The sequence below is a fragment of the Xenopus laevis genome, chromosome 6L, assembly GCF_017654675.1.
Source record: "Xenopus laevis strain J_2021 chromosome 6L, Xenopus_laevis_v10.1, whole genome shotgun sequence".
Classification (NCBI taxonomy): domain Eukaryota; kingdom Metazoa; phylum Chordata; class Amphibia; order Anura; family Pipidae; genus Xenopus; species Xenopus laevis.
The window spans coordinates 70,552,064-70,575,115 of NC_054381.1; the positions used below are offsets into that span (position 1 = coordinate 70,552,064).

Genomic DNA, 23,052 nt, shown 5'->3' on the forward strand with positions numbered 1-23,052 from the left:
AAGCAAATGGCGAGAGCTCTTTGAATTTTATACAAGGGGTTAGAGTTAGCCAGAAGCTAAATAATGTATTATAATGCCAAATTATTATTTTTATAGCCTATATATTCTCTGACGTCCTCCCAAACAGCACTCTAGATTCCACACTGACATACAGGATTATCAGCCAGCTGTAAAGGGAGGTACTGGTATGGGATCTGTTATCCGTAAACCCATTATCAACAAAGTTCTGAATTATGAGAAGGCTATCTCCCATAGACTCCATTATATCCAAATAGCCATTTTTCTCAGTAAAAATAATGTATGCAAAATAGTACCTTGTACAAATTAAAATATAAATAATCCTTAATGGAAGCAAAACCAGCCTATTGGTTAATGTTTAAAGGTGAACTAAACCCCCGTATCAAAAAAATCTGCCATTGCCCCCCCTCTCCATTCCTTACCAGCATTCTGCATTAGTCAAAAAAACCCTAAAAAAAATCTGTCCCTAAAATGCAGAGCAGCGCAATGGAGCTCCAGGGCACCATTTTCCACAGCTTCATATTCTTTCAGGACGCAACACCGACAAGAAGCCTGCGGGAGCATGCGCAGTTGGGCCAAGTCAGGAATCGGCTTCAACTGCCCATGCTCAAATCAGCGTTGAGTTCCTAAAGAATACAAAGCGGTGGAAGATGGTGCCCTGGAGCTCCACTATGCTGCTCTGCATTTTAGGGACAGATCTTTTTTGACTAATGCAGAATGCTGGTAAGGAATGGGGAGGGGGGGCAATGCCAGATTTTATTTTTATTTTTTAAATAATGCACAGTGTGTATAGGGAGGGGAGGCAATGCCAGGCAGTAAAGTAGTGGTGGCTTTTTTGGTACAGGGGTTATCCTTTAAATGATTTTCTAGTAGACTTAAGGTCCAAGATCCAAATTAAAGAAAGATCCCTTATCTGGAAAACCCCAGGTCTCAAGCATTCTGGATAACAGATCCTATACCTGTATTAGTACTCAACACCTTTCTATATTCCTAAACTTACTAAAATCTGTGATAGACTGTTTGTTCTTCATTAAAATAAATAGGAAGCTGCTGGTTTCAAGCCAGAATAGCCCTCTCTGGAACAACTAAAGCCTAATTTGCATATTCAAATTAGGGGTTGGAAGGGGTAAACATTTTTTACTTCCTTGTTTTGTGGAAAAAAAGTCACGTGATTTTCCTCCCTAGGATTAGGATTTGGTTCGGCCGGGCAGAAGGATTCGGCATATCCGAACCGAATCCTGGATTCTGTGCATCACTAATAAAAATAGAATGCAATGAATCAATCATTTAAATGATGGGGGTACTTAACTGGCCTGCCTGCAGTGAAGACCTTTCACTCACTGAAAACATTTGACACATTATAAAACAAAAAAATACCACAAAAGAGACCCATGTATCTGTTAAGCAGCTGAAATTATATATAAGACAAGAATGGGAGAACATTTCACTTTCAAAACTACAGCAATTGGTCTCATCGGTTCCCAAACATTTACAGACTCTTGATACAAGAAGAAGTGATGCAACACAGTGGGGAATGTGCCCCGTCCCAACCTTTTCTGAAACATGTGGTTAGCATCAAATCAAATTTGTACTATTTTTAATTAAATAAAGGGTTTAAATGATTTACAAATCTATTTTATTTTATATACATTTTACCCAGTGTCTCAACAGTTTTAAAAATGGTTTTGTACATAACTCCTTCTCTTTACTTGCAAACCAAAACAACTCAGGCTCATGTCTTGTTTATTTAATATACTGTGTAAAAGGACCTTTAAAAATAATGATTTTATTAATATACCTGTGGAGGTTCGTCAGTTGAGTTTTTTTCTGAACCATCGTCATTATCATCATCATCATCATCATCCTCTTCCTCCTCCACTCCCTCTGCCACCTTAACTTCTTGGTACGGGCGCTTCTTTGGTTTCTTCTCACCATCTTATACATAGTGACAAATGGTTTACAGTTAGCAGTCAACATACTGTAATATACAGAATACTATGGGGCAAGGGACTAATATATATTGAAAATAGAGTTCTTAAACTGAGCATGTAGTTATTCCAGTGGCTCTACTAGTTCTCTAAAACTAAATGCTATACTAATACTAAATTAAACTGTATGAGAATTTAGGCTAGAGTTGTATTCATGGTTTTATTCATGCAGCGTGTAATGCAGACTAGCTTTACACTTCATTTGTGTAGTGGAATGTTTAGTTATGTAAGGGCCATGGCACGCCAGGAGATTAATCACCTTTGATAAATCTCCTTTTCTGTTGGCGACTAATATCCTTTGAATGTTTTTCCACCATAAATAAAGTGAATCGCCAGTGGTAAAACATATGCAGCACTTTGTGCCCTAAACTATGTAATGGAGCCGGTGGTGATACCACACCATCTGGCCTCAATCCCTGTGGCTAATGTGTCTCTTGGAAGTGAACCTATTAATGCCACCCAGCAGCTTGACAATACAAGTGGTAGCAATGAAAGCTTGAACCCATCTTTATCACTGATAAATTATGACACAAATTATGAATTTATATGCCCAGATGTCCAAAGGAATGGTGTCAGGATGCATGCTTCTAGCACTTAACATCATGCATGGTTATATATTGGTGATGGTCTGTTGCTATCCCTATAGTCCTGCTCTGAAATTACCCACACTGTTTTTGTTTTGTTGCTGCAAGTCAGACTGATCCCATCTTCTGGTCCAAAGGATCATTGATTTACATGGCTGGTACACCTGCAAAAGTGATGCCTGCATTAACAGCCAATGAACTTCTTGTGCATTGGTTTTTGATGCAAGATAAAAGATTTGTTGATTTTGGTGATTTAATTGTAATTTAAAATGCTTACTACTCTAAATGATCAAAATAAACATTAAGCTTTTACAAAAGCTAATTACCTCCCATAACTGTAATGGGATAATCCTATTGAAATTAAGAGAGGTCATTTTGAGCTTTCTCCTTCCCAACATGTCACAAAACAGTGGGGAGTTAAAATGCTCAAAACTTATGCCATTGACCTTTAAAGGGTAATATATAAAAAAAAAAAAAAAACTTTGCCTAGGATTATAAACCCATAGCATACTAATCACATATACAGGTGATCAATAAATGCTACATGATGACTGACCTGGTGCACACCTAGGGGCAGATTATTAAGGTTTGAATTGTAAATTCAAATTCAAATTTTCAAGTTGGATTTTTGGTCAAAACTCACAAATTCGAGTTGAGAATAATCCAAACTTGAATGTGAAATTTATCATACCTTGACCCTGGGAACAACTCGAATTCGACTAATCGCCACATAAAACTTGCAGAGTACATGCAGAAGTCAATAGCAGAGTTCAAGTGGCCCATTTGAAGATATTAATAGCCTTCCTGACAGAGTTTTTTTGGGGGGGGGGGAAACTCGCGTTTAGTTGAATTCTATTAGAGATTTCAGGTTGGAAATATTTGTTCAAGTTTTAGACGTTCAAGTTTTTTCTTAAATAACATCACATTCGAGTTGTGAGTACATTCGAATTTATTAGAGTAAAAAAAAAATTCTCATAAATTGGAAATTCAACCTTTGATAAATCTGCACCCTAGTTTTACTATTACATTATCCCTTAGACATAGACAAGAAAGGATCATATAACAACACCAACAGTGCAATAATGTAGGCAAATACTTACATAAAGCTATCTTAAGCTGTTCCAACACATCATTCTCATACACAGCCCTCTCTTCCCAAATGGATAGGACTCTACCCAAGTGCTTCTTGCAGCTTTCATCTGTCTCACTGCCAAAAAAAACCATGAAATTAAACTCATAAACAAAAAAAAAAAAAGACAAATTTCCATAACTTTTAAATGTTCATTCCCTCTAGTATTAGTATATATGAAACTAATAGATCTTCTCCATGTCTGTTTTCTAGTCAGCTGTAAACTTGCCGTTCTAATGGGTTTGCAGCTAGTCTGCTTATACCCATGAAATACTTTGTATGTATATAAATTAAGGTTGTTTTGGACATTGGCCATTTGAGGATTCATCCAAGAAAAATTTAAACATTTAAATGGCAACCCTGGCATAATATTTGCTGTCGGGCAATATATATATATATTTTCTATCTGTCAATACTTCTATCTAGCAGTATTTTCTTCCTTAAATTTGGTATGCCAGCTGCAAGCACTAGAATCCCTGCACTAAGAACTTTTCCAGTTTTGTATTTATATAGTGGATAATGTACCCCTACAGTAATTTATAAAGATATTACATGTCCTGCAGCCTTGTGCTTTTATATGGTCACGTACCTCCAAGGTGACTCTTAATATCTTTATAAATGGTCATGAAGGTAATAATGACCACAATCAATAATAAAGAAATGTATTGGTGAAGAGATGTGCCACTTGGCCTGCAATTTTACCCACGTATATCAGCTGATGGGAGATTCTGAGAGGTGCAGTTTAGCAACTGGAAAATATAATTTAAGACAGAACTGAAAATGTAGGTAACGCATGTTAATAACAGAAAACCTAGAAGACAGACCAGAATGGCATAGGCAATGCCTGCGTCATTCTGAAAACGAAAACTACTGGTGTCAGAAGTTGCACAAACCAGCATAAGCTGCATATACTAATGTATAAAAAACAATATTCAAACACTATTGCTTAGCCCTCTTGCTCCCTAGTGAAAATTATTTCCAACACCCAGTGTTAGAATAATAATTACTATACCTGGCAACATGTTTGAAAGCATCAGCAATAACAGGGGCAAAGTCTTTTGTGAATTCAGGTCCTTTCCGTTTGCTATTCTGAATTACATCATTTGCCAGGTACAGGAAAGTTAGCTTCCTATTTGGTTTTGCTGTAAGCACAAAGAATATTGATTGTCAGTACACTCACCAGAATAATAAGGCACAGTTACACTATCAGAAGCATATTAAGGCACATAAATATATTTACCACATTTTAAAATTACCACTCTTCTGGTGCTGGCCCTGTTAGATATAGGATCCCTGGCTGAATAGTAGGTGACTACAGTATGGCCTGTAACATTTTGAGGGTCCTTAGGAATATGTAGCCATAGCTAGATTTCATTATATTTGATCACGAAGACTGGTGGGTTATACATATCAGATCCATCTTTTTTACAAACATGGTAAACTGATTACTTCACATATTCTGCTACTATAAAGAGTGTTTCAGAAGTATTTAGCTTAGAGTGATACACAATGTACCATAGTCAATGTCCTGTGGTGACTTACTTTACTTAAAAACAAAAACATATCGGCCAATATAGGGTTGCTCATTTCAAGGGGAAACCAAAGCAGCAAACAGACTTGTGGCTAAAGGTCTGGAGAGTTGTACCTTCGAAAACAGTCTTCTCTAGAATATCAGGTCCTGGGAATAACAGGGACAGGACATTACTAATTAAAATCAGCATCCTTTTAAACCATGAACGGGTAATAGCTGCATCTTTTTACTACCACTGTGTAAGTTTTAGAATTTTATACGTTAGGGCTGTAAGGGCCCGAAGGCACAGTTGGAGGGCGGACCAAGGAGGAGGCAGGTAGTTGGACCAGAGTTCGCGGTATCAGAAAGTTTAGGCAAGAGAGTAATCGAAAGTCCAGGCAACAGTTCAATCCAGGCAGAGAAGGGTCAATATGTTTAAACAGGCATGGTCGGTACGCAGGAATCAATGAATAAGCAATAAACACACCCAGGATTACACAAAGTTAGTCCTATACTTGGGCAATGTTTGCAGTGTCCAGATTGCTTTAAATAGGCCAGTCTTGGCGCCAAAAGTTTGGGCGCAATGTTGTCATGACGCTGACGTCCCGCAATTTGGACGCCGGCGACCAATCGGCAGGCGGGAAGACGCTGGCGTCATAGCACTGCGACCAGCAGGATCCGCATGGAGTGGCAGGGAGTCGCCATATTGGGTTTGAGTAGTGATTTCCATTACAGTACCACGACTGGGATTGGATGGAAATTGCTTGTGAAATTTTCGGATAAGAAGGGGAGCATGGACGTCAGAACCTCTCACCCAGGAGCATTCTTCGGGACTGAACCCCTTCCACTCAATCAAGTACTGCAAAACGCCTCTGGAGATCCGGGAATCCAGAATTCTTTTAACTTCAAACTCCTGGTGCTCATCAACAAGAACAGGAGTGGGAGAAGAAGATGTTGCAGGCTTGAAAAGAGACACATGGAAGACATTAGGAACCTGCATCTCTGGGGGAAGCTGCAGACGAACCGCCACAGGATTAATGATTTCGACAAATGGAAAAGGGCCAATGAACTTGGGACCGAGTTTGGGAGTAGGCACTTTGAGACAAATGTTTCTTGTAGATAACCAGACTTTGTCACCAAGATTATATTGAGGGGAAGAAATTCTTCTCTTATCAGCAAACTTCTTTTGAGAAAGAGAACTCTTTTCCAAGTTGGCTTTTGTGGCTTGCCAGATAGCAAGCATGTGAGCGGCTTGGTCATTGGCAGCAGGAACGTTTGTGAGAAGGAGATAGAAGCGTGCATAGCATTATTGTGAGCAAACTCAGCCCAAGGGAGTAGATCTGCCCAGTCATCCTGACACAAAGACACATGGCAACGAAGAAATTGCTCTAATACGAGATACTCATAGTGCCCGTCACGAGTATTGAACGCAGTCTTCCATTCATCACCCTCTCTGATCCGGATGAGATTATAGGCCCCACAAAGATCTAGCTTGGTGAAGATACTGGCACCCTTGAGCTGATCAAATAACTCGGACATGAGGGGAAGAGGGTAGCGTTTTTTCACGGTTATTCTGTTTAAGCCACGGTAGTCGATGCAAGGTCGTAGACTGCCATCCTTCTTTTCGGGAAAGATTTCCCAGTAGCACCAGAGTCAAGGAAGGCTTGAGTAGTAATGGTCTTGGAGGAAAGCTGGATCTGTACCGGAAGAAGAAAACGAGTAGCAGAGGGATGGGGAAGATGATCCGACGCCGGCGACCAATCGGCAGGCGGGAAGACGCTGGCGTCATAGCACTGCGACCAGCAGGATCCGCATGGAGAGGCAGGGAGTGGCCATCTTGGGTGTGAGTAGTGGTTTCCATTACAAGGGCTCATTTATTAAATTTTTTGCAGAAAAAAACCCCTCACATTTTTGGGATTTATTATAAAGCTGCTATAAATCCGAATCCAATAGTCCGCCATCTCAAACCTGTCGAGAACATTTAGAAGTCAATGGCAGATGTCCCTGAAGTTGTTACTTGATATCGTGATCTGCGCTGGATAATCTGATACAGTCTGGGTTTTTGTCCGATAATTTGAAACGAGTTTTTGCAGCAAAAATTTGATAAAATAGAGTTTTCAGAGCATCAATCGTACGATACGAATTGACGATCGATTTTGAAGCAACGTTTGGTCAATCCAATTGTTTCGAGAAAAATTATTGATAAATGTGTTCGATTCGTGGGAGTTTGGTCAACTTTGTTTTTATAAAAACATTTGAGTTTTAGTAAATAAGCCCATAAGTGCATAATGTTGCAGAATAGTTGTTAATTTATTGAATAACATCACTACCTTTATGTTCACTTTAAAAACAGAGGTGCTGTTTCTAGACAAACAAGTGCTCACACATTATTACTGTGATGAGGGTATTTAAGGCAAATTCTCACTGAGCTTTGGTTATCCCTGTCACACATGTGACTAATTATGTTTTGGGACTGTTATGAGGGCATTTAAGGCAAATTCTCACTGAGCTCTGGTTTGTCCTGTCACACAATGTGACAAATTTATGTTTTGGGACATTGTAACTGTGATGGGGGTATTTAAGGCAAGTTGACTTAGAGCTTTGGTTTATCCCTGTTACACAATGTGATTGCAAAGCTGGATCTATAATAATGATTTTTTTAACCAATTAAAGTCCTGTTGAGTGCAGCTGTTCCCCTCCCTCTCTTATGCAGGTCACTCTTCACAACTACTTCAATAATTTATATAATATATACTTAGATTGTAAGCTCTACTGGGCAGTGACCTTTCTTGTATATTTAATACTTAGCTCTGAATCTGTAATGCAACTGTACTTTGTATTTATTATTGTAGTGACTCGTTTGTTCTATTAACTAATTGCTCTAATGTACAGTGTTGTGTACATAGTTGTGTACATACGTAGCACTGTATAAATAAAAATACACATATAAACCAAGTCTGATAGCAATGCACAATAAGAAATCTAATCTCACTGATAACATTTAAATACAAATTAATTCTCCCAAAGCTTAGAAACCAATAAATATACAACAAATAGATAAATCATGCTCCATAATATTGATTTTCACTATAACCTCTTTGACCACCCTCAGTGCATATCTGCACACGTTTGACCCTGAGAGTAAAACTAACCAATAATGATTTTATAAACATGTGATCCATCAAGTTTGGTTTTCCAGCATTTACTCTGCACCCTAGGGAAATTTGCTACCTTGAAAGTTGGAAGCTCAAATTCATAAGTAGAAGAGGTTGTTTTTAAAAGCTTGAAATCTGTGGGAAAGTGGAAAGTTTTATACCTGCCGTAAATAGTAAGGAGCAATTTGGAATTATAAACAATGGCATTAGTGATCTTTTCTTTGAACAGACCCTACAAAAAGTAAGTTAAACACGTGTACAACTAGTGATGTTATCAATGAACTAAAGTGCACATACTGGCAATTTTTCATGAATAGATTCTCCCCCTGTCACTGTGACAGCCACTATGAAATATGCAACATATTTATGGTTTCACTACATGCTTTGTAATTCATGGCATGAATGTAACAATACTGAATTTGCGAGAATTGCCTTTTTTATTAAAATTTTTTATCATGCACTTTTGTAAGCCTCGGTTAAAATATTAAACAATAGGCATGGTATATGTTATCTGGAAACCCATTATCCAGAAAGCTCCAAATTACTGAAAAGCCATCTCTCATGGGGGGGGGGTGAAATACCGTCTCTCTCCATTCATTTTCCATTTTTAAAGGTTATTTTTATAAATGCACCGTTAAAAATCCCATCAAAATGAAAGGAGAGAGGCGGTATTTCACACTAGCAGACTGTGGTGATCTCCACCTTCACTCTTTGATTAAAATTGAGTCTATGGTGTATATTTTTCAAACAATGCAGATCTTTAAAATTTTAAAAATTGATTTCGTTTTTCTCTGGAATAAAGAAACAGTAGGGCTTAATTATGAAATTTGCGCAGTGCAGAAAGATTCGCACAGTGAACATATTTGCCCTGCACATGGTTACATTTTTAAAGCTGGATAAGTGTACTGTATTTAATGTCCAAACACAATTTAGAATTTTTATTCGCTCTACGAATTAGCTTTTTAAATATGCCATAATTGCAAATGTTTCTGTGTTTGAGTTACACCACAACTTTGGTGGAGAAGAAAATATTTTCAAATCAATTTCACAAACTGCAAAATTAATTTACAGTAACCACTTCAACAGCCTCGCACAGTGGTTACACACATCCAAACATTTGCGAATATTTGTGTGCAATGCAAATTTGCAAAAAAAAAAACACTTGTAAAAATGGGCACTGCAGTGCAATATTTCAGAGTTCAGGAATAAACATGGGCAATATATTTGCGAATAAATATGTGCTGTGTGAAGTTTATAAATTACCCCAGTACCTTGTACTTGATACTACCTAACATATAATTAATCCTATCCTATTGGGTTTATTTAAAGTTTAAATGAATTTTAAGTAGACTTATTGTATGAAGATCCAAATTATGGAAAGATCCCTTATCCAGAACACCATAGGTCCCAAACATTCTGGATAATATGTCCCATACCTGTACTACATGAATTATACAGTTTCTAGACTGAAATTGTCCCCAAAATTGTCTCAGTATATAATTAAAAAAGGGACTCCGGGACAGACTAGGGTCACTAAGCCATGGGGGACTCCATGCATGGCTCACTTTTGGTGACTTTCTCAAAAGTCTGAACTGAACTTTTTGGTGCAGACACCACAAATATGAGTTATGTGAGCGATTACCAAAGTTTACTACAGCAAGAACCTTGTAGCAGCTGCAGCTTATTACAGATTGCTGTTACTGAAGTTACAGGCCACTTTCACACTCGCTATTTGTATCAGTAATGGTTATAGAATTGTCACTTTTATAGGAAAATAAAGGCCTCACTACATTTGTTATTGACAACCATGGCATCAAGCATAATATTTACCATTCAGCTGGTACAATAGCAGCCAGGTGGCAACCCTAGCAATGCTATATGAGTAGTGACAATGATGCCCTCCTTACCAAATGAAGTACATAGGATGATAAAAATAGATGAGGAACTCAGTGGATTAAAAAAAACTATTAATATAGTTAAAGTTTTTGTCCTCACTGGCACCATATCCATACAGAAAACCAATAAAAAATCTCAAAATGCAAAAAATGGCACTAACCTCCCTAATGACATCATGGTAGGTAAACAAATCATAGCAATGCGACTAAAAGTTCAGGAAGAGCTGTTCCAAATCTGACACTGTTGATCATGTCATTACAATAAAATACAAACCTCAATAATTTCATTAGGTAGCATTTAATATAATGAGCGAGCCAGTCCTAAAGTAATATAAAGAACTCACTGTGCTGTTGTGCACATACCCTCTAAATGTCCAAATGCACAGGAGAGCCATAGCTGTGGGAAGATAGCAACATATCACTAGTACCAGGGCAAGTTTTTTTTTTTCTTTTGGAAACTGCTAAAAAAGCTAATGCCAGCACCAAAATAGAATCTATTAATGAAGGAAGAGCTGGTTGCATACAGTTTATCTGTTCTAGAGAACAGGGACAGATGATCATCTTTGTATTACAACTTCATCTTTAAAAGAGGGAAATTGATCTCATGTTGTAATGCACATGTTTCTCAAAATGGTGCATAAAAAGATTCCTGGATTTAGATTTTATGTTATAGGTGGTACATTTTGGGCCCTACTGACTGTTCTTAATATTGCATATTATATACCCAAGTAGACTGTAACCTCTGCAGGCCAGTGACCTCCTTCCTACCATGTCTCTTATCACATGGCGAAACTAATCGCTCAAAACCATCTAAAAAAAACATCATGAAGGCTATTAACATTTATGGTTCAAGGGACCTCTGCCATTGACTCCTACATGACTTCCACGGGTATTAGTTTATTTTCGGATTCAAGCTATTTACAGGGTCGGGTATAAAAAAAAATCTTAAATGAAATAAAAAAAATATTTTAACCCGAAAATGTGAGTTTTGACCAAAAAAAAATCACCTTAAAAACTCGACCCCCTTAATCTCTGTATATTTATTAGTTACTTTAATGCTTTTCCTTCCTAAACCATTTTGAAATCAACACTAAGGAGCCCATTTATTTAGTTTGAGTGAAGGAATAGAATAAAAAAAAAACTTTGAATTTCAAATTTTTTTTTGGCTATTACGACCATCGAATTGGCTACTTCGACCACAACTTTGAATCGAACGATTCGAACTAAAAATCGTTCGACTATTCGATCATTCGATAGTCGAAGTACTGTCTCTTTAAAAAAAACTTCGACCCCCCTAGTTCGCCACCTAAAACCTACCGAAGTCAATGTTAGCCTATGGGGAAGATCCCCATAGGCTTTGGAACAATTTTTAGGTCGAGGAAAAATCGATCGATCGATGGATTAAAATCCTTTGAATCGAACGATTTAATCGATTTTTTGTTCGATCTAACTATTTGCGTTAAATCATTCGACTTCGATGGATTTCAATTTGGCAGTCGAATATCGAGGGTTAATTAACCCTCGATATTCGACCATAAGTAAATTTGCCCCTTAGGGGCAGATTTATCAAAGGTCGAGGTGAAGTTTCGAATTGAAAAACTTCGAATTTCAAGCTATTTTTTCTGTACTTCGACTAGGGAATAGTCCAACTTTGATTCGAATTTGAAAAAACGTCAAAATTCAAAGGTCGAATTTTTTTGAAGTACTGTCTCATTAAAACTTCGACTTCGACCATTCGCCACCTAAAAGCTGCCAAAGTGCTGTTTTAGCCTATGGGGGACCTCCTAGAACCTGTATGGAGGCAATTGGGGGAGTTTGGGAGATCGAAGGTCGAAGTTAAAAAAGTAGATCAAAGTACAATCGTACAATTCGAAGTAAGCCGAATTCAGCCCCAAAAAATTTCAACCACTATTCGGTTGGTCTTTTTGAATTTGAAGTTTTTTTAACTTTGACCTTTAATAAATATGCCCCTCAGAGGCACATTTATCAATAGGTTGAATTTCAAATTCATGTGAGTTTTTAAATACTCCACTAAACTCCCATAAATTCGACCAATCGAAATTTATTTAAAAAAAAAAAATCAAATTTTTCAAACTCCGATGAATTAAACCGACCCGAAAACTCAAATTCAAGTCAAATTTGATTTGAATTAAAAAAACTTGAATGTCAGGAAAGCTGCAAAAACTCCAAAGTGATCCCTGGACGTCTCCCAACAGCACTTCAGCAGTTTTTAGGTGGCGAATAGTCTAATTCGAGTTCTTAAAGGGCCAGAGTATGATAAATCTCGAAAATCACATTTATTTTTTTAAAAAACTCGAGTCAAATGAGTTTTGACCATTTAAAAATTCTAATTTTCAATTCAACCATTGATAAATCTGCCCCTTAGATTTTATGCCAACATAATACCAGTAATATCCACTTATCCAGAAAATCCCAAGTCCCAAGAATTCTGGATAACAGGTCCTCTACCTGTACAATATTTGAATGGCAAATCTCACGTTCCAAGTTTCAGGCTTATGATAAAATATGTCAGACACAAATCATGGGGTTCAGTTGTACAGTAGTCTAAGGCAGAGACACACGGTGCGATTCTGGGAGATTAGTCGCCTGGCGACACATCTACGCTCCTGAACGGCCTCCTCACCAGCTAGAATGTAAATCACCGGCGGGATGGCACTCGGATCGCTTAATTTTCCGAAGTCATCCGAAGTTTCCTCCCCAAATTGCAGTGTGTGTCTCTGCCCTAAATGGAAGTAGATTATTCATGTTACCTAATAATACATGTTAAGGGTATACTAGCTCTCACAATACGTGGGAATCTTCAATTAATATATAGTACCAGGGATTAGGCTCGGCCCATTTCTCTACAGGCTCCATTTTTACAGTATGCTGCTTTGTGTTTCGCTGCTCTATTAATACATTATTAATATGCATCTATATCCGACAATCAATGGTATTCATTGGAAAGAAACAAAGTCTTCAGATACCATCATATTTTATCTCGATGAAGACGTAGGATGCAGTGTTCCTATCCAACAGTCATGTAGCATCGGGTGGAAAATTTTCCATGTAGTTCACATACATTTTTGTATCAGTACCATTATATTTTGAGCCTTGCGACTTCGTTCAACTTGTAGGATGTGTTTTATTGATCTGACGTCATCCTGCAATATCTCCCGTGGAATTTAGCCCTTAGACTTGAACATTTTTTTGGTGTACTTGAGTCTGCACAGTGACTCTTAAAGGGATTCTGTCATCAGAAAACATGTTTTTTTTCAAAACGCATCAGTTAATAGTGCTACTCCAGCAGAATTCTGCACTGAAATCCATTTCTCAAAAGAGCAAACAGATTTTTTATATTCAATTTTGAAATTTGACATGGGGCTAGACATTTTGTCAATTTCCCAGCTGCCCCATGTCATGTGACTTGTGCCTGCACTTTAGGAGAGAAATGCTTTCTAGCAGGCTGCTGTTTTTCCTTTTCAATGTAACTGAATGTGTCTCAGTGAGACATGGGTTTTTACTATTGAGTGTTGTTCTTAGATCTACCAGGCAGCTGTTATCTTGTGTTAGGGAGCTGCTATCTGGTTACCTTCCCATTATTCTTTTGTTTGGCTGCTGGGGGGGGGGGGGAAGGGGGTGATATCACTCCAACTTGCAGTACAGCAGTAAAGAGTGATTGAAGTTTATAAGAGCATAAGTCACATGACCAGGGGCAGCTGGGAAATTGACAATATGTTTAGCCCCATGTCAGATTTCAAAATTTAATATAAAAAAAAAAATCTGTTTTGAGAAATGGATTTCAGTGCAGAATTCTGCTGGAGCAGCACTATTAACTGATTCATTTTGAATTTTTTTTCCCCCCCATGACAGTGTCCCTTTAAATTCATTATTAAGAACACAGCAGCACACAGAAGTGATTCATTTACATGGGACTATCACACTCGCTATAATAAATACTACCTGATGGTATTTCAGCATTGATTTCCCTATAATAAATACTACCTGATGGTAGAGTCCTGCGCGGGTCCATTTTTTGGAACCCATACCCAACCCGTACCCACATTCTTACCGCTTGGACCTGCTACCCGACCCACAAGTACCTTATCCGCAACCCGGACCTGCTGACCATCAAGAATCAGGAAGTGCTGTCATTGTAAACCGGAAGTGACATCATCAGAAGTAGGCGTGGTTAGAAAAAAGGAGTAAAAAAATCTCTATTGAGAAGACCTGTACCCACACCCGGAACTTCTACCCACAACCCGCAGGGTACCACAGGTTTTTGCCGGTAACCAGTGGGTACCCGACCCGCTGCAGGACTCGACCTGATGGTATTTCAGAATTAATTCTGGATTAATAAATGACAAAACGATCAGAAAAGTGTCTGATAAGGTTAACAGTGTGCCATCTCTGATGTTTATTAGTGGAGCTGTAACAATATGCCTATTGTCTATGGGTGCAATATATAAAAAACGGAATAGTTTTAGGGCAAGTGAAAAACAAGTGAAGTTTATCCATGAGTGTTTTTTTTTTAAATAAAGCATAAAAAAGAAACCCTAATCCTTTAAGGAAAACCTGAGTTTTTTTCACTCAGTTTTCTTCTTCATTTGCCTGAACTTGACGACCATTAAATCTGGCCTTTCGATTTTAGTGCTTTTCGTTTAAACATTGCACTAACCTACGATAATATTTGTATCCTTATAACAGAGACCTATATTACACAGTTTTCTGCAACTCACATTCTAGCTACATATCGTTTTTATCTTTAGATCACTCACTATCGGCAGATTTAACGGTTTACTGCTACATTGATTCATAATTTCTCAGCATCTGTGGAATATTAGCAACGATTGTATCAGTTATCACAGCTATCTTTAATGAATTTCAGATTCTCTTCAGCAGGGCCAAAGATAATCAAGGTACTAATGTATCACTTAAAAAAGTTTACAGTCGGTGACTAGTGATGTAAGGGTCAACAAAAAGCCAAGTGACGACTCACCCACACCCGCATGCTCCCAACCCAGCAATGCACCTTTATTTATATACCCATGCCTCTCTCTATTAAGGACAGATTATATTAATGTATTTAATAAATACTTAAAAATGGCCTGATCCTAAATTATCGCTTTATGACTGTCAACAAATTGTTTTGGATGTTTACTTATAGATATCAAGAGTGAACATTAGGGCCCAGTGCAGTGTGCTAAACCGGGACACAAGTTTTTTTTGTGCCCATTATGACATTTTTTGAACCAGAATTCTAAATGGATGCAAATGAATGTCTTGGTTATCTGTACTTAAGTTGTGGGACACATTTCCACCCCCCCACTTATGTTGGCTCTTTAGGTGTGCTTTGACAATAATGACAACAGCAGCAGATTAATTTGCAAGTCACTTGTAGCTATTGATGCAACCCATTAAGGGAATTCTGGAATTACCAAAAAGGCTAACAGCGATTTAAGGTTTGCCTTGTATAATTGCATGCCATGGCACATAATTCAGCATATGAAGTAAAATGGCCAATTGTATTGCTTTGCCGTAGCCTTCATACAACGATTTATATCTTTCAGTGGTTTTAAGTTACAAACATCACTGTCCTAAAGGATTGTGTGATAACTGGACAACTACAGAACTTTTATGTCTTCCTCTAATGTTACTAATGCTGATACTCCAGACAATCTTAGGCCTATGATACATGGACATAGTATGTGCCATGGACATATAGCCAGTCCTTTAATTCAATAGAACTGAATTAGGTTATGGCCACATTTTAATGTTTTCTGGCCCATATCCACCTATCATCGCTACTGATTTCTATTTTGCTTTGATGGCTCAACAACTATATTGAGTTCTTGATATTCATCCTCCCTTTACTCTATTCTTGAAGGAAGACTTTCCAATAGATGGATTTCCATTTAATCTCAAGTAATTTTGTATGGTTGGGCACCGATATTAGAGTTAGGTTGAGGTCAGGGCAGTGTACAGACCTTGCTTTGTGTATAGTGGAATTATTGTGCTGAAACAGGAAAAAGCCCTCCCCAAAGTTCTGCCACAAAATACAACTCTTTAGCCCTAAAGTAGAACTAATCCCCCTTGCTATTGAACATCACTACACTCTAGCCTACATAGCTCCCCCAGCCTAGGTGTTACCTCCTGTAATTGCCCTTAAAGGGATACTGTCATGGGGAAAAAATTTTTTTTCCAAATGAATCAGTTAATAGTGCTGCACCAGCAGAATTCTGCACTGAAATCCATTTCTCAAAAGAGCAAACAGATTTTTTTTTTATATTCAATTTTGAAATCTGACATGGGGCTAGACATATTGTCAAATTCCCAGCTGCCCCAAGTAATGTGACTTGTGCTCTGATAAACTTCAATCACTCTTTACTGCTGTACTGCAAGGTGGAGTGATATCAACCCCCTCTCTTCCCCCACCCCAGCAGCAAAACAAAAGAACAATGGGTAGGTAACCAGATAACAGCTCCCTAACACAAGATAACAGCTGCCTGGTAGATTTAAGAACAGCACTCAATAGTAAAACCCATGTCCCACTGAGACAGCAGCCTGCCAGAAAGCATTTCTCTCCTAAAGTGCAGGCACAAGTCACATGACCAGGGGCAGCTGGGAAATTGACAAAATGTCTAGCCCCATGTCAGATTTTTAAAATTGAATATAAAAAATCTGTTTGCTCTTTTGAGAAATGGATTTCAGTGCAGAATTCTGCTGGAGCAGCACTATTAACTGATTCATTTTGAAATTTTTTTTTTTCCCATAACAGTATCCCTTTAACTCTTTACTTAACTCTCCTTGCAGAGTCAGCACAGCGGAGCTCACGGGAGCTATCTTCTGCACTTCGCTCTACTTCCTTCCCTTTGGCAATTTCCGTCACTTACGGTGCACGCGCAGTTGTAACGAACCGGAAAGCCGCTACAACTGTGCATGCGCCTCTCAGTTTCCAAAGAAGGCCGAACAGGCCTGTGAGCTCCGCTGCTTTGACTCTGCAAGGAGAGTTAAAGGGGAAGGAAACCTAGTCAGCGCAAACCCCCCACCCCCCTGGCCTACCCGTCCCGCTGGGCAAATGGCCCTAACTTGTTACTTACCCTTCTGCACAGGTCCAGTCCAGGGAGTTTACTGACGACATCTTCTTCCACGCGATCTTCTTCCTGCTTTGAACGGCGCATGCGCAGTAGGATCATTTCGCCGGTACGATCTACTGCGCATGACTTTTGGCGCATGCGCAGTAGATCCATACCGGCAAAATGATCCTACTGCGCATGCGCCAAAACGCCGTTCACTGCAGGAAGAAGATCGCGTGGAAGAAGATGTCGTCGGTGAACTCCCTGGACTGGACCTGCGCAGAAGGGTAAGTAACAAGTTAGGGGCATTTGCCCAGCGGGACGGGTAGGCCAGGGGGGAGGAGGGAGGGCAACAAACGGGAGGGGTGGTGGTTTGCGCCGACTAGGTTTCCTTCCCCTTTAAGAATAAAGGGCAATTACAGGAGGTAACACATAGGCCTGGGGGGGGGGAAGAGAGAGGGGGGCTAAATAGGGTAGCGATTTTTAATAGCAAGGGTTTAGTTCTCCTTTAAGGTTTGCTTTCAATGGAACCCAATGCCCTAGCCCATACCATGGAAAAACAGTCCAAGAGCATTATGCCACCACCACCAAACATTACCACTTACATAATGCATTCAAGTAGACAGTGTTTCCAGGCATTATGCCAAATAGCATCCCCATATCAATGTACATTTCAGCCGTCACACGGACAGGCAGATGTTGTTCCTCTAAGTGTTAAATGCCTTGTGTGTCATTAACCCACTACAAACAACTTGTGGCATCACACATGGTGATGTAGGGCTTGTTTGTCTCTGATCACCTATAAAAACCACATGTTCTGTGAAAATAAATAGGTGTGCTAACAATGCTTCCACAGACTGGCCACTTAGTGTAAATACAACAAGACTGCAGTTGATCTGTTGATTCCTCCCACCAAAAAAAGACTGAAAAATTCACAGTACAGTGAAATCAAAGGGGGTCATATTTATTTCCACTTCTGTTCAAATAAACCCATCTAAATTAGACAATATTCTGAATAATCAGACTGGACAAGTTATAATAATCTCATGCACGATTGCTCTAAAAACTGCTATCCTATTTAGGATTTAATCAAAGTTTCTCCTGTATGTTAACTTGCTTCCAATCAAACAGCATCTGGGCACAAAAGAAATAGACAGTATTACAGTGTTTCATGTTCACCCTTTTCTAAGTGTAATATTTCTATTTCAGTTTTACTAATATTTCAATCCCATAGCTCTGTGAAAATAGTAGGAAATGAAAACTACATCCCAATTCTTAGCATTGTTTTTTTTTTACTCAAGAAGTCGAATATTCCCAGATGCTTCTAGTGATTTTCTGAAAATAGCAATTATACCAATTACTTTTTCTGCACACACAATTTACACTAACACATCTAATGCTTTTTGAAGGTGTCAGATAATTAAATCCACTAAGTGTTTTCATCTGACAAACAATACCTACCATATAATTTCAATACCAAAGGGAGCCAATAACATCAATCTATAGAGTTTGCAACAGGCAGGTATTTTTTTGTTAAGTAATGTTATAATAACAAATACTGAAAAGAAACTATACCAGAAAGAGCATCTTTACCATATTTGAGGACCAGCATCACCAAAATGGTTTTATGCATTTATACAGAATTTGCGGTTAGCCTGCAACTTAGAAAAACGATATAGGGTACGTTTACATACCAACAGAAGTTCTAATTCACAAAAAGGGATATTATGCAGGATTTTCAGCCAAAAATTAGTTCATTTATAGGTGTTGGATGGACACACAAATTCAACGTGAAAAATACCTTCACTTTATAGTGGTACTGGTACTTTAAAGGGGTCATTCACCTTTGAATTAACTTTTAGTATGATGTAGAGAATGATAATCTGAGATAATTTGCAATCATTTTTTATTTTCTTTATTTTTATTTGCGGGTTTTCAGCCATTTAGCTTTTCAGTCAGTAGCTCTCCAGTTTGCAGTTGCAGCAGTCCGGTTGCTACAGTCCAAATTACCCTAGCACGCATGCATTGATATGAATAAGAGACTGGAATATGGCCCTGAACAGAAAGATGAGTAATAAAAAGTAGCAATAACTACAAATGCGTTGCTTTACAGAGCATATGCCTTTAGATGGGGGTCAGTGACCCCTTTATGAAAGCTGGAAACAGTCAGATGAAGGCGGCAAATAATTTAAAAACTATAAAAAAAGAAAGAATGGAGGTCAGTTAAGAAGTTGCTTAGAATTAGCAATTCTACAACATACTAAAAGATAATGTATAGGTGAACTACCCCTTTAACACATAATTGCATGAAAAATAAAAACATTTGTTAGATGTTGATCAGTGGTTAAAGCTGATTTACAACTCTCATCATGAAATTAAAGAATAAAGCTCAATATTTAAGACTACTTGTGAGAAATACAAGTTAAGATTTATATATGTTGCCTGTCCTGGTATGTTGTTCATTCAACATCTCTGCAGTTTAATCTTTTAAAAGAAGAATCAGTGCATAATTGTGGCATTTATGCTGTAGATCTGGAGAAAAAAAAATAAAAGTTTACATTGTACCATGTGCTGCATTTGGAAATCACCTCTGCTGTCTAATTCTCTTACAAGTGGAGCTGCTCAGAATTACACTGGTGAGGTAACGAAAAAATATCTTGACCTTTTAACATTATTTTACATTTCCTCGTCTAGAAGTATATCTTGCAAGAGCACATTTTACTTCTCTTGGTAAGTGTTGTTGGGTCACATATTAAATTGCAAATTGCTATCCAGCCATGTAATATGTCATGCACTAAAATAATGATTTCTAGCCTTCTGATAAAATTGTGCGGATTTCCCTGTAAAGGCTAAAATATCATGTCAACTGTCTTATACCTTAAATAAAATTAAAAAAGATAAAAAGTGCAGCACCCCATCCTTGTGCATTTTATTTATTCTGAAGGAATCAATGGTTCCTAACCTAGTCAAGGGTGAAGATTTTTTGTTGTTTATTGTCTCAGTCCAATACTTAATATTAGGGAGGAGCCAGACTTCTGCTGAGGTCTAAGGATGCATAAAATGCAAATACTGTGGTTTTTAAATATATCTCTCTATTTTAATGTAATGTGAATCTGCGTTGAGTAAATAAAAATACAGCAGGTTGTATTTAAAAAGTAAAAAAAAAGCCCATCTCATATGCGGGCAAAACACACAAAATAAGCATCCTAATATAGCTTGGAATAGACCTGCTGACCTTTTTCCCCAAAAAAGCAGCCCTATTAATAGCCATGACATATTTTAAGAGTACTATATTTGCTTGAACCTGTTAATTTAGCTGACTGTCCCCTCAGAAGCTAAAGCACAATATTTTCTTCTGCAAAGATAAAGACACAATAAAAATAACGTATGTGCTTCATCGCATGCAACTGAAAACAAGGCCTTTTTTTTTTATCTGCGAGCGTAAAGACGCCGCTCAAATCGCACAGACGTAGTATTGATCAGCATTATGTCGTCTTGGGTGGAAAGACATTAGAAACAGGTGGGGAAGCGATTTTCTTCAGCATGGACCCGATTTATTTACAGCTTCTCTCGCGCCGGTGCATCTTCATGGTCAGTAAACTCTGTGGTCCGGCACTAAAATATGCGTCGCTTGAGTGACGTCAGCCACAGATCCATTTCTATCTTCATTAGAATGCAAGCACTACTTCTGTACCAATAACAGCAATGACCAACAAATAAACACCCATTTTCCCGAGCTATGTTTTCCTCCTATTACTCGCTCTGTTTCCAGTGGGGCTTCCTGGCTCGCCTTACCTTTGCGCAGCTCCCTGTCCCACACGGTGACGATGACCCGTGAGTGTTTTCTATGGTGAATGAGCCACAGGGACAGGGTCTGAACGCTTTGCTGGGAATTACTCAGCTCCGATAGCTTCTTCTCCAAAGCCGCTTCTGAGAAAGCAGACATCCCCCACCAGCGCGTTACGTCTCCAGCCAGTGCCTGTTCCAATAACCATGAATGGCTCCGACCACTCTCCTACTAAGGAGACCGGAGCCTTCACTGCGCACCCCGCGCTTTTCTACAGTCCCTGGCGCCTCGCTGGGCCCACCTAGATAACGCACGCAAAGATACAGGGCACCATCGTCCACTAGCAAACTCCAAAAATATAACTAACTATTGCCTGCTAAGGAATAATCTTTACATTCAATGTTCTGTTTACAGTTATGTTGTACTCAGCATTCAGAGGAAGCCGAGACGAGGTAAAAGCGGAATTTCGTCAGCTACGTTCTCTAATGAATGTAGAGCCGCCATATTGCTACACCCGTGATCCATGCGCTGCTTGCGAGCAGTGGTGTTGCCACCTTGTGGCCTCTTGCTCACACTCCTACCTCTCGCTGGGTCAAAGCAAAGTGCTATATAAGTGTACCTTACAGCATTTCCTTGAACTGTTGTAATGTAACTAATATTTCGGGGCAGATTTACTAAGCTCGAGGTAATAATAAGAATTCAAAAAAATTCGAATTTCTAAGTATTTTTTTTAGGTACTTCGACCATCGAATGGATCAAATTCGATCGAATTTAATCGAATGATTCGAACGGTTCGAAGTAAAAATCTTTCGACTATTCAACCATTGGATAGTCGAAGTACTGTCTCTTTAAAAAATACTTCGACTTCATACTTCACCACTTTAAACCTACCGAGGTTCAATGTTAGCCTATGGGGACCATCCCCAGCACTTTTCTACGGTTTTTTTGATCGACTAAAAATCCTTCTATCGATCAATTAAAATGTTATTTTATCGTTTTTTTATTGTTCGATCGAACGATTTTTATTCGCGCTAAATCCTTTGAATTCGATATTTGAATTCAAATGATTTTTTACTTCGAGGGTTTTTTAACCCTCGAAATTCGACCCTTGAAAAATCTGCCCCTTAATAATTGTTAAGAGTTGAAATGCTTTAACCTTTACCTTTCTTCAGTTTCCCCGTGCATGATCAGCAGTGAGCTACATGTTTGATAGTACCATGCAACCTATTACATTTAGCCAAGCTAGAACATTATCCCTGATGCTGTTATCCCTCTTGAATGTTGGTCTCACACAGGCTGATCTGGCATGGTCATATAGTTTTATTATTTCCAGCCAACCTGCATTATGGATTATTATAACTAAATTTGCTGACTTCTACCCACTACGCATGTGTATGGGTGTCGTGTCTTTAGTAAACTTTGAACAGGTTCTGTAATTGTTTAACTGACCACCCTGCCCGTGAGGTTCTGCTTTAAAATAAATAGACTGTATATAGTTTCTATGACTTGTATAAAGTTACTTGCATATATAACTTGAAACATTCCAACTCACAAAGTTGGAGACTCTAATCTTCAACTGATAAATTGCATTACAGCATGTCAGAATGTGCAGTAGCCAGATGCAGACTACATTATTTTGCTGTAGGACTCATTTTATCAAGGCAGCACAAAATTGGGAAACAATTTGCCATGTTTCCCCCAATAATATTTGTCATTTGCAGAATTACTGCATAATTTGTATAACTGCAATCAGGCCATTTTGCACTTTATACTGTTCAGATATGTGTATTTGATATTAATTGCACACAAATTGGTAAAACTTGCTCTTTTATGGGTCTGTGCAATGCATTCAAGACAAGGATGTATATCTACATAACTTGTTATACAACTGGCAGTGCCATAAGCACAAT

At 38.4% G+C, this 23,052-nt stretch overlaps 1 protein-coding gene across 1 annotated transcript in view; it reads right to left on the reverse strand.

The window, feature by feature from the left end:
• The window catches only part of LOC108719032 (regulation of nuclear pre-mRNA domain-containing protein 1A), a 35,600-nt gene extending 13,938 nt beyond the window's left edge, over window positions 1–21,662 (reverse strand). The window contains exons 1-4 of the mRNA XM_018267621.2: window positions 21,151–21,662; window positions 4,732–4,861; window positions 3,691–3,797; window positions 1,817–1,953 (exon numbers count right to left, since the gene is read on the reverse strand). Of these exons, the coding sequence (XP_018123110.1) occupies window positions 1,817–1,953; window positions 3,691–3,797; window positions 4,732–4,861; window positions 21,151–21,301 (525 nt within the window). The 5' untranslated portion in view covers window positions 21,302–21,662. The remainder of the gene's footprint in view (window positions 1–1,816; window positions 1,954–3,690; window positions 3,798–4,731; window positions 4,862–21,150) is intronic.
• Between the last annotated feature and the right edge of the window lie 1,390 nt (window positions 21,663–23,052).